This window comes from Stegodyphus dumicola, chromosome 10, assembly GCF_044657685.1.
Source record: "Stegodyphus dumicola isolate Sdum_Otavi_A_Nest chromosome 10, ASM4465768v1".
Lineage (NCBI taxonomy): Eukaryota > Metazoa > Arthropoda > Arachnida > Araneae > Eresidae > Stegodyphus > Stegodyphus dumicola.
Genome location: NC_140777.1, coordinates 71121656 through 71137834, shown reverse-complemented (window position 1 = coordinate 71137834; position 16179 = coordinate 71121656). Strand labels below are relative to the sequence as shown.

Sequence of the window (16179 nt, the reverse complement as noted above, 5' to 3'; positions counted from 1 at the left end):
CAGTCTTAGTTTGTTATAGATGTTTCCAGGGAATTTGTTTAATAAAGGAACAAAAAATTCTGCAGAACATTTTTTGCTAACATTAACTGTGATAATTGCTGTCTACTGCATTGAAATGATTAAAAGAGACTTCTGCTTATACCATTTGTATGTTTTTTTTCTCTACAAGCATTTTTGCTGCTACTTGATAGGTTTTTAATTTCTTTTATATATATTTTTTTATTTTATGCAATTTAGAGTATTTTTTCCTGAAAATTACTGTATTTTTAAACTTTTCTTTTTAGGTTTGACAATCCGGCAGCTGTTTCAGACACTCCTACTAGGCAGTTGACATATAACTATCTTTTGCCTGTAAATGCTTGGTTATTAATATTTCCATCTGACCTCTGTTGTGACTGGACAATGGGAACCATTCCTTTAGTGGAATCTTTTCTAGATCCTCGTAACATTTCAACTCTTTTTTTATATTGTGTACTTGGTGCTATGATGTGGATAATATTAACATCAGATTCAAAACATTCTCAACTAATCACTGTGGTAATGAACTTTTCCTTTTATAAATATTTTAAGTAATATTTTTCTTAAAGTATATAACTCTCTAATTGATATATCTATATATTTAAACATAAGTAGATTGATAGATAGACTGATAAGAAATGACATTTTCTGAAAATTGCACAACACTGAAAAGCAGTGGTAATTGTAAAAAAATATTATTTATAAAAAATTATATTAATTTCTTTGCTCCCAGTGCTGAGCATGAAGTTCCCTTGTGCACCTATGACTTTGGAATGCTCAACTTCATTGTTTGCTGAATTCCCATTCTACACTTAAGCCTAACATGGAAAAGTAAATCTTGTTGTTGTCAAAATATTTAAAATTTTGTATATGTTAACTGAGTGTTATTTTCTTTAATGGGAAGAGAAATGCTAATATTTGCAATTAAAATAAATTTTTAAAATAAAGGGCAACATTAGTACTAATGATTTTATTTACATATTTAAAATATTCCCCTGCAAAAATGAAGTAGTCAAATATCAAATTTTAAGCACTATATGAAACCTTTAAAATTCTGAACACACATTGTAAGCATTACATGCTTTACATTCGCAGAGTAAAATAGTAAATAATGCATATAACAACATATAACAACAAAGTTAACCCTCAAGGTATTTCATTCAGTTAAGCTTCATGGAATTCTGACATCATTTATGAGCATTTAAAATATCAAATAAAATCTTCTGTTTTAGTATATCAAATGTGATACGGTGATTCACCAGTGACACTTTGCTTCTATATCACATATTATAGGATAAATCCACGAAGGGAGACTGATGCATATCATTTATGGTATGATGGGAACAAAAAAGTTTAAGTAATTAAAATTTTTTTAATGCATTTAAAATCTTTATTTGAAAATTAGTATGGCAGCATTCAAAACTGATATACATTTTAAGGCAGCATACTTTTGAATACCTTAAGCTCTGAGTGTAATTGTCTAATTTATTAGAAATTTATCTGCATGTTGAAATAAGTTTTTTTTAACCATACTGAGCAGTGACATAATTAACTTATTTGCATATTGCAAAGAATATTTTGAATTAAATCTCTCACTATACTTCTGCCATTGGAACTGTGTTTAATAAATAAGTAATAATTAAAAAAGTAATTATTTTTCATGATGTCAATAATGAGTAAAATTATTAGATGCTTCAGAAAAGGTAATTTAAATAGAAACACTGTCAGGAAAACTATAAATAAGTGTAAATTATTTCCTGCTAGTTTTACTGTTTTTCAGTATCCTTTGCCAAATTTATTTAATCATTTAATTTCTTATTTAGCCACTTAATTATTTAGTCATTTAATGCAATACTCTTTAGTCAATAGGGGCAAAATTATGTACTTCAATATAAGTATAATGTTTACATGTGGATAAAAGTATTTTCTGTTCATGCAAAAACTTTTTTTTTTTTTTTTTGAATGAATTGTTTCAGCTTAAACTCATTATAAAAATATATGTTAATGTTAAGTTTGTGCTATGATCAAAGGAATGTTGCCTTTAAAAAAATTAAATTTATAGATTATGCACAAATTATATAGCAAGATTTTTGTTCAATTAGTTGCTAGGATGATTTGTTGATAAGTGGTTTTCTGAGTTATTGTTATTAAATTTACACTAAATACTGTAGATTGTTGATAAAAGTATATTTTATTAGTAAAGAGGCTGAACAAGCTATCACACACGTTGATTATTGCATGAGAGATAGTATTAATTTTTAAATGACTAATGTTTAATGCATTAGTATCATTGTTCAAAAGATTTGTAACTTGTGTAAGAAAATTATATTTATTTTTTGTACATGTATGTTTAGATTTTTAGCATGGTAAGCAGGGTATGAAAAATTAAAGTATGGGAAAAAAAAAAAAAAAAAAATTTGCAGCTTTGGGTGGAAATTGCTGAAATGCTTGAACTGCAATGTGCAAATTAGTGGCGCTGCACTCGGAATAAGTCATCTGCGAGGAGAATAAAAGTCCATGTTTGAGAGGAAGCCTACATATTTCACTGTGATAGTGTCATCAGAAATCTGAGATAGCCAATTTGTAACAATGACCTCCAGGCAACATTTGCCTGCAGAACTATGATGGAGAGCCATTGGGAGACTAGAGGCAGGATAAAGTCAAACAGAAGTAGACAGATGGCTAAATGTGAGTCCTTCTGTGGTTCATAGACTTTGGAGGCGATTTCAAACCACAGATTAGGCATCTAGGAGGTTTAGCCAAGGACGGCCAACTGCTACAACCAGCGCCGATGACCGATATTTGACATTATGTGCACACAGGAATAGAACCGCTACTCTGACTCTTCTTAAATCCTCCCTTGCTGCAGCCACCGGAAGGTTGTTGTCAACGTCAACTAGAAGGCTTCAGGAAGGTGGTCTGTATGCGAGGCGACCAGCCATTTACGTGCCACTCACGTCACGCCATAGGAGGGACCGTTTGCAGTAGGCACGACAACATGTCCACTGGACGCCTGATCAGTGGAGGGCTGTTCTCTTTACAGATGAGTCCAGGTTTAGTCTAGAAAGCGATAATAGGTGTTATTTGATATGGAGAGAACCTAGAACCCGTTATCATCCGTCAAACATCCATTAAAGAGATGCATACGAAAGAGGTAGTGTCTATGTTTGGGATGGTATTTCTTTGGGTGGACGCACAGACCTCCATGTCTTTCCAACAGAAATCGTGAATGCTCTGGTTTATAGAGATGACATCCTTGATGCTTAAGTGCATCCATGTGCCATGGCAATAGATGATGCTTTCCTGTTACAGGACGATAACGCAAGACCACACAGTGCTCGCATCATAAATGATTATCTTCAAGAGGAAACAATTATGTACATGGAATGGCCAGCTTGATCCCCGGACTTGAATCATATTGAACATGTTAGGGATGCTTTAGAGAGACGTCTAACTGCTCTCAATCCACCCTCTCAGACCCTTACCGTGCTTGCAACTGCTTTGCAAGAGCAGTGGCTCTCGCTTGCTATGGAACTGATAGACCGCATAATTGAAAGCATCACGAATTGCTGTATGTGCTGTATTGCTTCTAGAGGTGACCATATTCCATATTGAAGGTCCTTTTCTTATAGCAAACTGACACCTTCAATTTGTTCATTTTATACATGTGCTAATTTTTATACTACCATAATTCTCTGGTAATTTATTTTTATGTTATTTGATACCTTACTATGTGTTGTATATTGTGGATAAGTTTCATAAAATTGTACATGTAACTTTTTCAGTAACCGTAATTTTTGTGATTTTTCCTTAATTTATGATAACCAGTGTACTTTCAGTAATTCAGCATGCATATATGTATGTGTATACATCTATACATGCATGCATACATGAACACATGCATTCATCATACATATTTTTGAATCCAGTTCTGATAACAGAAGAGTATTAAAGTTTTAAAGTGCTAATCCAGGTTTTGAAAACTAAATTTATTTCAAATTACAAATTTTACCAATGCTTGAATCAATGTTGAATGTTAAGTATTTAGTTTCTGTGTGTAAGTATAGTATTTTTCCTTTTTATTTCAGTCTCTTTCTCTTTTGATACTTCCATTTCTTCCGGCATCAAATCTATTTTTTCCTGTTGGATTTGTTGTAGCAGAAAGAATTCTTTACACTCCAAGCATGGGATTTTGTCTGCTAGTGGCTTATGGATGGTATTTGCTATACAAAAAAGTGTAAGTTTGAAAATATTTTTGTCCATCGGAAAACAAATGTAAAAATTTTATTTTAGTAATAAGTGAGGTGAATGTGCAACTGTCATAAAATTCTTTCTTTCTCTCTCTCTCAAGAAAGGAAGTTGATTAAAACTTTGTTAGGCTTGGCATTGTCACACATAGTCATAAATATGTAACTTAAATTTTGTTATTTAAAGGCTATTACTTTTTTTCCATAGGTATTATATTCTTATTTTTCATTTCTGTATTTGCTTATAAATAATATCATTGAAAACGTAATATTATCCTTGAATTGCTTATAAATAATATCTTTTTTGAAATTTTAAATAAAAATATTCTTGAAAACTGTTATCAAATAGGCAAAAAATTAGGAAATGAGAGAATTTTATTTGAACTTTTATTTGTAAATATAGCTTTTTTCTTTTCTTTGTAAGGGCTAGTTTATTGCAAATGTTTTGGAATGATTTAATTATCTCAGACATAAATTAAAGTGCATTTTTGTTGTTGAAAGTGCTTTATGCTTTCTGAAATTGAGAACTAGCTTGCTTTCTTTCTTCCTCATCTTTAAGTAAACACTTTTCGCAGTATGAATTAATATTTTGTAAATTTAAAAATTATTTAGATGAACTGAGTATTTTTCAAGCTTAAATTTATCAAGCTGCAAATAGTAATTTTAATGTTCTTAAATAACTAAATTGAAAGAAATATTTTTCAAGTTCTTATTTATTCAGTTGCTCATATGTGTTTTTTTCCGCCTTTCAATGTGTGTGGACGGAACAGATATTAATATTATATTGTGTGTGAAAGAAACAGATATTAGTATTATATTGTGTGTGAAAGAAACAGATATTAATATTATATTGTGTGTGAAAGGAATGGATATTAATGTTGTTTTTTGATTTAACAGAGGATCATCTTGAAATATTATTATAATTTTTTAGTACTAATCTGTTAATAGGATACCACTTAGTGCCAAAATATAAATATCGGCACAAAATCTAATTAGACGGTGACAGCCCTAATGATATATAAAACTACATGGAAAAAAATTACTATATTATGTGTAATGAATATAATATATATTATATTTAATTGTATGATTTCTGATGCGAACAGATTGCTGTGTACATAAGAAGAAGGAAACTGTTGTTCTCTTCGATTTGTAAATGCTTAAAAAAAAGAATAAGAGAATTGTACAATTTTGGCATTATGCATAGCTTTAACAATGCCATTATTAAACACTAACATATAGTACAAAGTATGACATCTGCAGTCATTGGAATTTCAGCGATTCCAAATTGTAGATCATCGCTTTACATCTAGTAAGATGATGTGTGGAAATTGTTAAATTAAAAATGTGAAATTGTTTGTGAAATAATGAAGCATTTGTGATATTAAGGGAACCAAAATGTATAAGAAAAAGCTCAGTGTTAACATTTATTTTTGTTTATTGAACATTTCTTTCAGCCCAAGTTATTCAAGCAATTTTATTTCATGTGCCTGTCTTTTTAGCTTTTTAGAAAAACATAGTTTGTTTAGTTGTAGAATTCTGTCATTTAAGTTCTATAATTGTTGTATCAAGAATTCCTACTAAATAGTCATTTGAAATCTTGTCATTCTCAACAACCTCTTCACCACTTTCTTCAGAATCAGTGATGATATATTCTGAATTTAAAAACTATTCTACAGATTATGCTGCCTGTTGCACACTTATTTTTTTAACACCTGTTCTCCATTACTACAATGCTTGAGAAAAATCAAATATCTGAACAAAAAATGGAGGTCTTTATAGGAGGATGGGATAATAGATCATTCCAGTTATTGGAAATCTGGATTTTGGACTTTGTATTGATGTAAGGGAAAATATGTAATTAAGTAAAATTGTAATTTTAATTTACAGTAGTACCTTAGGCTCTCTTTTAATTTGGGTACTTTTCCTTTTTGTCTCCCAAACAGTAATTGCATATAATAAATCTCTCTAAAGTATATTACTTCCAGATTAGTCTTTTTCATATGACCTTATATAATGCCACTAATATAGATATTTAGGTACTGTCTTGTTATCAGGACGGGATCCAGAAATGTATGCATGTGTGTATGGGTGTGTTAATATGAGCATGTATATATGTTAGCATGAATTTATGTGTGTGTATACATATACACATATATGCACATGTGCATACATACAAATATACATACATTCATACATTTCTGAATCTGGTCCTGATAACAGAACTGTACCGATATTTATGTGCACATTCTATCTGATCATAAAAAAGCAAACTGAAACCATTTTGAGAAGCTTTTAACTCCTCTTCCAGGCTTTCTTTTGGATGCATTACACATTCCTGCTTTGCTTCTTGTCTAGTTAACGTGTCACCACCCATTTCTCTGTTTTATCCATTGTATTTGTCATAAGATGTAAAAAAGTTAGAAATGTGTTTAAAAAGGTGGGTGCAGATTTTGCCCAATATTATATATAATTCATTATCTAGATGTGCTTCTTAGGTAGTGTTAGGTAGTGTGGAAATAAAATGTGTTAATTTGCCATCACATTTGATTGTAACTACATAGTCATGTGTCACAGTGCTACAAACTCCATCTACAAACTCACCATCTACAACATCAAGCATAAATGAAAGTAGCTGTACATCTTCTTCATCAAAATCATTACATATCTTATTACATAGCTAGCTGTTCATGGTGTGATATAAATAGACTACCACATTAGGTTCACATTTAGTGACTGGACCCTGTTTAAAAAAAATACATTTTTTTTTTATTATTTCGAAATATAAAAAATATTTTTTAAAATTGTTATTTAATCATTGGGCATGATTTTAAAGAATTTGCATATATTGCTTTGTTTTAATTTTCAAATATAAGAACCTGTATTTAATTTTTAATAAACTGTGAATTTTAAAAATTTTGAGGTAGTATTAAAAATGGAATGCAATTCTAAATTCCAGTGCAAACTGATCAGTTTTTCATATATGTTGTGTTTATGTAATAAGCTGATTGTTTTTTACATTTTCACCAAAATGCTGGTACACAAATAAATGTAGCAAACATGTTTAAATCTGGTTGTATGATATTAAAATAATAATTGTGCTCCGAGATATGTTAGCGGTTTACTCATCATTAGTTTACATACTTAACCTTATTTTTTTATGTCATGATGCGATTGAATGTTTTTTGTTGGCATATAATTTTATTTTAATATTTCTACTGTTGCTTGAAATAACAGATACTTAATATGAAAATTTTAAGGTTTGTTCTTTATAAATTAATCTCTTTTCTCAATAGGAAAAATATTCATTAATATAAAAAATAACTTTTAACTCTTTAAAATGTGTATTTTTCTTATTTAGGAAAGATATTATTCTTTTGTTAATCCATATTAGTTACATTTAAGATTCAAAGTGAAAAATTTAACATTTTGGTAGTTCAGTATTCTGTATTTCCTTCAGTTTCAATATTGTATGCATTATGGAATTATAAACTGAAATATTAATAATCTGCATTTTTAATATGTTCAATTTTGCAGTCTTTTATTTATTTTTAACAGCGAAAGGAAGTCTTACATTATATTCTGCATTGGCATTGTTTTGCTGTTTCATTCAATGAAAACAGTGCTGCGAAATAAGGATTGGTAAGTATTTAAAAATTATTAACTTAAAGTTTATTTTAATGGGTTTTTAAAATTAATATTTAATAAAATTATATATGCCTACAATTATTAAAATAGATTAAGTTGGCCATGACCAGTAAATGTTAAAAGAAACTCCTTTTTCATAACACTTAAAATTATTTTTTATCATCCTTTAAAATTCGTCATAAGTTTTAGATGCATGCAGTACAAACCTGACTGTCTGGCATTCAACTAAATTGAAAGTCTAAGAACTGGAAATTTTACGATGTCTTTAAACAAAAAATTGTGCGAATTAGAGACTTCTAAAACATCATAAAGTTTGCATAGGTTTACTACTTAAAATCTTGCTCATCAACATCAACAAAAAAACATCTAAAATGTGAATACAGTTACATCACTCTCTTTCAGCAGATGTTGCTAGCTCTCTTGCTATATCCTATATTCTCATAGACATCTTTCCCACTGACAAACAAAACTGTTGTCAGATAGTGTGATTTAGCATCATTGATGGATAAGCTTGGCATCACTAACAATGATAAGATCTTTATAATGCTTTTATCTAAACTCAGTTAATTCTTGATAAGTTGGTTTAGTTTTTGTAGCTTTTAGGTTCTTGAGTTTCTGCTGTATTAGAATCAAACTTTGTCAAAAGTGTAAATAATTTTTGTTTAATTGTTTTACATAAATGGCCTAATTGCTTGCTGAGCATTTTATATTTTCTTTTCTGCTGTAATTTTAACATTTTCAACATTCAGATTATTTATTAGAGCAATATATAGAGAGAATAATGCATTGTAATTGACTGGTGGTTTAGCAATGGCGTCTATAAAATTCATGAAAGGTGATTGTAATTTGTGTTTAAGGAGTCAAGAAACATTGCCAAAAACATCTATTTATTTAATATTTATTTTTACCTGGGAGGGGACTAAGCTTGCGAAATTACTTTTCCTTCTTTTTAGCAAAGCTTGATATATAAAATAATCCTAGGCACTACTGTATCCTCTAATCTTCTATAATTTTTATTTATTTACCTAAAATTTGCATATAAGTTTGAGCTATGCATGCCTTTAATGTTTTATTTCTTTTTCTTATGTTTAAGGGCTAAGGCAGTGTTAAAATAGAACTGCATTAACTGCATAACTTTTAACATACTTAAACACTTAATTGATTGAGAGCTGCAATTAATATGTTTAAACTGATGCACTAAATTCATAGCTGTCCTATATTATCATTTGAGGGTTTAAATATGTAAATTTTTTTAAAAATTTCTTTTAAGTAAATTTAGCAAAATGGAGGAAATAGGTTTGCTACAGGAAATTAAAACCTAAGTTGTCTAAAAGAATTATGCATTGTAGTAAATTTATGAAGTGATAAATGTTACTCTATATTTATTTTAAAATAAATTTTATATGTTCAGTATACTTATTTCAGGTTTGGAATTGCGTAAACAATATTCTTTTAAATTTGGCACTATATTTGACGTAAAGATACACTATTTTATTTCTTTCTAGGGTATCGGAAAAAGACATATTTGCAGCTGGGTTAAAAGTTAACCAGAGAAATGCCAAACTTTACAATAACGTAGGCCATGCTTTGGAAAGTCAGGGCTTATTTAAAGAAGCTTTGCAGTACTTCTTACAGGCATCTGTGTAAGTAGTGAGTTCATTTTAAGTAAACAAAACTTTTTATTAATATGCTACATTTTTTTATTTCTGTGCCTTTGCCCCACTTCTCATGCTGTATTGTGCTTTCATTATCTGACAAATTTTTAAAAATATACCTCTTTTTGAAAATATTTAGTGATTTGAAGCAGAAAATTTATTAGTACAATTATTTCAAAATTTTCTTGTTCAATTTAAATAAGATTAGCTTAATTTCCTCTTCCAAAGAAGGGTTTGGTTTATGATTTATGTGATTACGGCAAAGCCTTGAGGGCTATCTGCCTAAGGGGATGGATACTTTTGTAGTAGACTTTCTAAGGGAAACTCGCTCGTACAAGTTACACATGAGGAAAACCACAAAAATGCCCATGCAGTCAACTCATTCATGAGATTTGAACCTTGGACTGAACTACCAGTGTTCAGTGATTTTTAATGCTCGGCCACTGGTGGGCCTCTGTTTCAAAGGAACAGTAACATTTTATTTTCCCACTCAAATTCAGTCTTTATCATCATATTTGTTAAAACCCTGTTTTTGTCCTCTTACATATATACTTGTTATATGCCCTGTTATATATGTATATAAAATACTTAAAGCATAAATGGACTTTAAAAGTCTAACACTATTGCTGCTAAGATTATAAATTTATTTTTTAATTTTTTATTTGTGGTTATCCCAGGAAAGGAAGTGCTAAAAAGTCTAAATTGTGTGTGTAAAAAATTAATTCAGAAAACTGAGATTAAACTATTGAAATAACATGTAAAAGTCCTAGTGGTAGCTTATAGTTGGAGAAATAAAAAAACTAAGTACAAAAATACAGTGCTCAAATCAAAATAAAATAAGCTGTTTTTATTTTTAATCTATTTTATTATATATGTATGTATGCATATACATGCCATATATTCTGATGTATAATGTACACCCATAATTTCAAACCAAATTCTTTAGTTTTTAGGTAAGTTTGCCATATAAATTACACCCTTTTCTTTATAAAGAAACCTGAAATATGCACATACGATGCTCTTATCTTTTGAAATCGAAGGTTTTTCTAAGATTTTCAATCAAATCTATACTGAATTTACAGAATTAGTAGTTAGACGTTTTCTCTTTCTGTAGTCATTTGAAGCTGTGGTTTTGAAGTGAATTTTGAATGCAAGGAAGAAAAAAGAGGCCAAATACATTATGCTAATATAAAAAATAGTGTGCGAGTGGGTAATAAAAGCATGGAAGGAAATTAAACTCAGTGTAATTCAAAAGTCATTAAAAAGTGTAGTATATCTAACAATCAAGGTGAAATGGAGATTATTTATTTCTGAATCAGAATAACAGTGATGGTGAAGATGAAACAGAATTAGATGATGTGCCCAAAGGTATAACTGAAGATGAATATTACAGAATTTTCATGGTTATCAAATAAGGAAATTTTTTAAGTTCATAAGGAAAGTCAGTTCTTTTAAACAAAAAGAATTTAGGTACACATAGAAATATAATTTTTCTATGCTTATCATTTTCTTATATATATGTCTGTGTGAGAAACAATATTGAATAGATTTTAAAATTAGCTGTTTTTCTGTAATATATGCCTAATTAAAGAAAGGAATTTAGGGTGAATTTTCTGTTTGTGAAGACTTATTAATATGATAAATTTTAGTTAATTAAATTAAAGTGTAATTTAATATCTGGTTTGTGCCTTATCATGGTCAGTTTTGAAAAAATTATTTGTTTTCTTCTTTTTATGTAAATATATTTGTCATGTAAGGGCTCTGATAAACTCTGGGTTGTTAAGCAATAACATTACTTCTGCAAATTAATTGAAAATAAATTGTGTCATAGTTTTAGCAGATAATATACAATGATTTGTTTACAAAATATTTAGAACTTATACTAGAATACAGAATTAGTGAATGTCTTAATCACGATTTCTTCTGTCTTCTTCAATCAATTTCTTCAATTGTGATTAAAGTCTTAATCACTGTCTTTTCTGTCAGTGTCTTTTCAGTCAATCACTTGTTTCAGTTCACCATTGTCTTTTTAGTCTTAATCACTAAATTTCTTCAATTGTGATTAAAAATAATGAAATGTTGAATTCCTTCAGCTTGAAAATAAGCTGAAGAAATTGTGATTAAGCCAGTGATCAAGACTGTCTTAATCACAATTGAAGAAATTGAGTGATAAGCTTGAAAATAAGACTTCATTTCAAAAATGTATATCATACCACCCCATGTAATTATTGAAGTAATTGAGTATTTTTTATATTAGTTGTAAGTTTAAATGTTAGCTACATTTAATTATAAATTTTTGTTAATGCTGTAATGGCCCACCTGCGGCGGAGCAGCAAAATCGCTGGACACTGTTAGTTTGATCCAAAGTTAGAATCCTGTGAACAGGCTGGTTGCATGGGTGTTTTTGTGGTTTTCCCCATGTGTAACCTGTATACAAGCCAGTTTTCCTTAGGCTTGCAAATTATAAAGGAACTTCTCAACGAAGGCATCCCTTTCCCTAGGCAGATAGCCCTTGAGCGCTTTGCCATAATCAAATAAACCAAACCAATAGATAGAAGTTTCACTACACATATAATTCAGTTGATGAGAAAGGACCCAGAGCAAAGCACAGTACAGCTCTCATATTCCTTCTGTGGTGGTCATTTATAGCGTATTATGAAATGGAGTCATAAATAGTAAGGTAATGGGAAAATAATTCTTAAATCAATTTTGTATAAAATTTAATTGTACAAAATTAAATTGCTATCAGAAACTTCTAGAATATGTCAAGAAACAATCCAAGTTTATTTAAAAAGTAGTTTCAGAAATATTTTTTTTTATCTGATATCTGATATGAATAGACATGTATACTTCTAAAATTACTGAGATACTATTTGAGTGAGTAACTGTATTTTTGTACAGAAGTGGCGTATTTTAAATCTATTGCAAAATAGTTATGCAACTTTGATGTTTTTCCTCTATGACAAATGTTTGTTCTAAAATATGAAATGCATTAGTAATATGCTTTGACATAGGTTAAAAATTTGAGTAAAGTATTATAACTGCAGTTAAAGTGTTGCAATTTAAATTGGTTGAAATTTTATTTCAGTGTACAACCTGATGATATAGGTGCTCATATGAATGTTGGTAGAACTTATAATAACCTTAAAATGTATGATGAAGCTGAGCAAGCATTTTGGAAAGTGAGCTAATGTTTTATTATTAGTTTTTATTGAAGATTTTAGAATAAATTTTATATGACTTTAAAACTGATTAAAATACTTGCTATCTGTATTATGATAATATTCAGATGCTATACCATATATTTACTTATGAAAGACAAATCTCTGAGAATGGTTTGCATAATTACATTTAGTTATGTTGACAATAAGTAGAATTGTTACACTCATAAAGATTGGCTTTAAATTACATACCTTCATTTTCTTATTTCATTTGCTATCATCGAATTTTTTTTTTTATAAATGTAATTCATATTAACTTAAAATTATCTGCTAATTTTTGCTTTCCTTGGTGCTGTGGATTGATTCACGTTTTAGTTTATGTAATTGTAAAATTATAAAACAATCTTGTCTCATTCATTCAACTTGAAATATTTTTAAATACATTCACATTGCTATTCTGTTATGTTTTATTGTCAAATTTTTGCCAGAAATGTTCTTAGTAAGTTAGTATTTGCCCATTTGAGTCCTTAGATTTGGATTTCTTGCTTTGTGCTTCATTTGTTCTTGAACAACAGAATTTATATTCAATGAATGAATGAATTTATGAAATTATTATTACAGGGTGACAATTATTGAACTATATGAAATAAAACGTAAGTTATTTGAAAACTACTGAGTGCATAAACTTTAATTAACATGTAAATATCGCTACTGATATTCAGATTTATGTTATGACATGTTCAATATGCCTGCCATCTTTGACTATGACATGGTGCAGGCGAATAGCAAAGTGTTGCATGACCCACTGAAGTGTCGGAACACTTCAGTGGGTCAATGGCCTCCTGAACGGCAGTTTTCAGCTCAACAATGGATTTTTGGTTATTTCTGTGCACATTGTCTTTAATATAGTCCCACAAAAGTGAGTCACACATGTTCAGATCTGGAGAATATGGCGGCCAAGCGAGTCGCATTCCAGTGGCCTACAGACACCCCAGAGACAGAATGCGGTCCCTAAAGTGCTCCTCCAGGACATCAAACACTGTCTTGGTCCAATGGGGTTGAGCTCTGTCTTGCATAAACCACATGTTGTTGAAATCAGAGGCACTTTGGATAATGGGGATGAAATCATTTTCCAAAACATTCACGTATCGTTCAGTAGTCACCGTGCCATCAATGAATATCGCACCGATTATTCTGTGACTGGACATTGCACACCACACAAGTTGTTGTCTCTTTTTCCCCCTAGTTGTTGAGGGTGGAGAGGCTTCTCCATCGTGAAATGCAGACAGTCCACCAAATGTGTCAATTTTGCTTACTGATGAACCCATCCAAATGAAAGTGGGTTTCGTCACTAAACCAAACCATATTCACATCAAATTCCTGTTCGTCGATTCTCTCAACAGTAGTGTTGGCAAAACACAACCATTGTTCATGGCCAAGGGCCTTAATGGCTGATCAGTTTAAATTTTGTATGGGAAGAGATGCATGTCTTCAACAACAATTTGTCGCAGTGTCTCCTGGTTGATTTCCACCTGCTGTGCAGCTCATCTGATTGATTTCCTTGGTTTGAAATGCAATGCATGATTTTCGATGTTTTCAGGCGTTTTGACACTTGTTTGTTGACTGACATTGCCAACACTGTCATCACAAACACTACCAGTTCTCTCAAACTTGCAAATCAAATTCTCGATTGTTCACACACTTGGACTAGTTGTCTTCAGCCTGTACTCGGTTGCAAACTTCCTTTGATCCACAGTCGGGCTGTTATTGCTCACATAATAGGCCTTTACAAGCACTATACACTCAGGCATGCTGTACTATGACATTTCACTTAAAAATGGTCAACAATAACAAGTTATGTGTGCATGCTAATTCCCATCATGCCCTGCGGCCAATCATGAAGTTTGAATTTCATCGGGCCAACCGTTCAGAAGTTATAACAGTTTTGTTTCATATAGTTCAATAATTGTCACTCAGTATTTATATTTTTACTTCAAACTGGCAAAAGCTGTGATTGACAAAAGTGTGTCTTATAATTCAATTTTCTTGTTTGCAAATCTATATTCTGCCTGTCAGAATAGAGCTGCAGATCAGAATAGCATGATGAATTAAAAATTCACATTCGTTTTTCAAAAGATTTAGTTTTTCTACCATTCCACACAAATCTTAAAGAATGTATAAATGTGCAGCATTATAAATATCTTGTTGTTATCAACAAAGTATGATATTAGTTGCTGTTAAGACATTATTAAGAAAAGGGGGAGCTTAGTGCTGTTATTGCAGCGACCAGAGACATTTTTTTGTTACCAAAGGGAACTGAGAAATGGGGTAATATTTGTACAAATAATGGTTCTGCATGTTTGAATCTTGGGAAGAGGTCAAGTTGCTTTTTGACCACTAATGATAAAGCCTTATCTGCAGTATTCAGCATAATCCTTCAAAACAAGTGTCCGTTTTTTGTCAGTCAGGGTTAGATTCTATAATTAGCCACATTCCATGAATGCTTACTAGTACCTGACTTGGATCTGAAATTCAAATGCTCTTACAATTTAATACAGGCTTAGAAGTGAGTTTCTCTATGTGAAAAGGTATAAAATTTATGGTTTGGGCAAATAATAGTCTAATAGTAGTGAAAAACAAATGCGTCTATGATATCCTAACACCAATAACAGCTGATTAAATCAGGCCAAGGACCATAGAGGATGGCTTTAATAAGCTAGTTCGAGAAGGAAAGGAGTAATATTTTGTATGGTGGATCATGTACAACTCGTAGAAACTGCCCCGAAACGGTGCTTTCTCCAGAACACATCTTAACCTGTCCGGCAGTACTTGCAGCTCTGCAAAGCTTGGGGGAATTTCCTTTCCAGTGAGAGCTGTATAGTGAAACTGGCAAAAGCTGTGATTTACACACATGCATCTATTTGACTACTCAAAGGCCACAACACCAACCAACCAACCAACCATGTAAAACTCATCACATGAGGAACTTGGGTTTCAGATGGAAATATTTTTGCAAGTCAGCTATGGTGAGTGTTTGCTGTTTTATGAAAAGCATACACTGGCTTATGCATGCATAGATACCAAACTATCCTTTAAACTTAAAACAATGCACCATGCCGTTCACTGAAATGTTTAATGGTTTTAGGAATCAAAGAAGTTTCCAGATTTTGGCCTTTCCAATTATTGTTTTTATTAATCCATGGTGCATTTTATCAGTGGAAGAGGATTTTATTATGTAAAGGAAGTGGAAAATGAGATCAGAAGTGTGAAGAAACATTTTGCTGGGATTTATGACTCTAGTCATTTTTAAGGAATAGTTTCTGTTTTGCTGATTAATATTGATGAACATTCTAAATTTTTATAACTAACCTTAATATGTATGCAACTTAAAAATTAAAAATAATGCTGTTACTATAGAGTGAAAACTTTTAAATTTCTTTTTTATTATTG

The 16179-nt window shown here is 30.7% G+C and overlaps 1 protein-coding gene across 2 annotated transcripts in view; it reads left to right on the top strand.

The window, feature by feature from the left end:
- LOC118185279 (protein O-mannosyl-transferase Tmtc3-like) overlaps nt 1-16179 on the top strand; it is a 114090-nt gene that overhangs the window by 57713 nt on the left and 40198 nt on the right. For both annotated transcript variants that reach the window (XM_035355124.2, XM_035355122.2), the window contains exons 8-12: nt 285-537; nt 4107-4255; nt 7824-7907; nt 9419-9556; nt 12657-12750. In XM_035355124.2, the coding sequence (XP_035211015.1) occupies nt 285-537; nt 4107-4255; nt 7824-7907; nt 9419-9556; nt 12657-12750 (718 nt within the window). The remainder of the gene's footprint in view (nt 1-284; nt 538-4106; nt 4256-7823; nt 7908-9418; nt 9557-12656; nt 12751-16179) is intronic.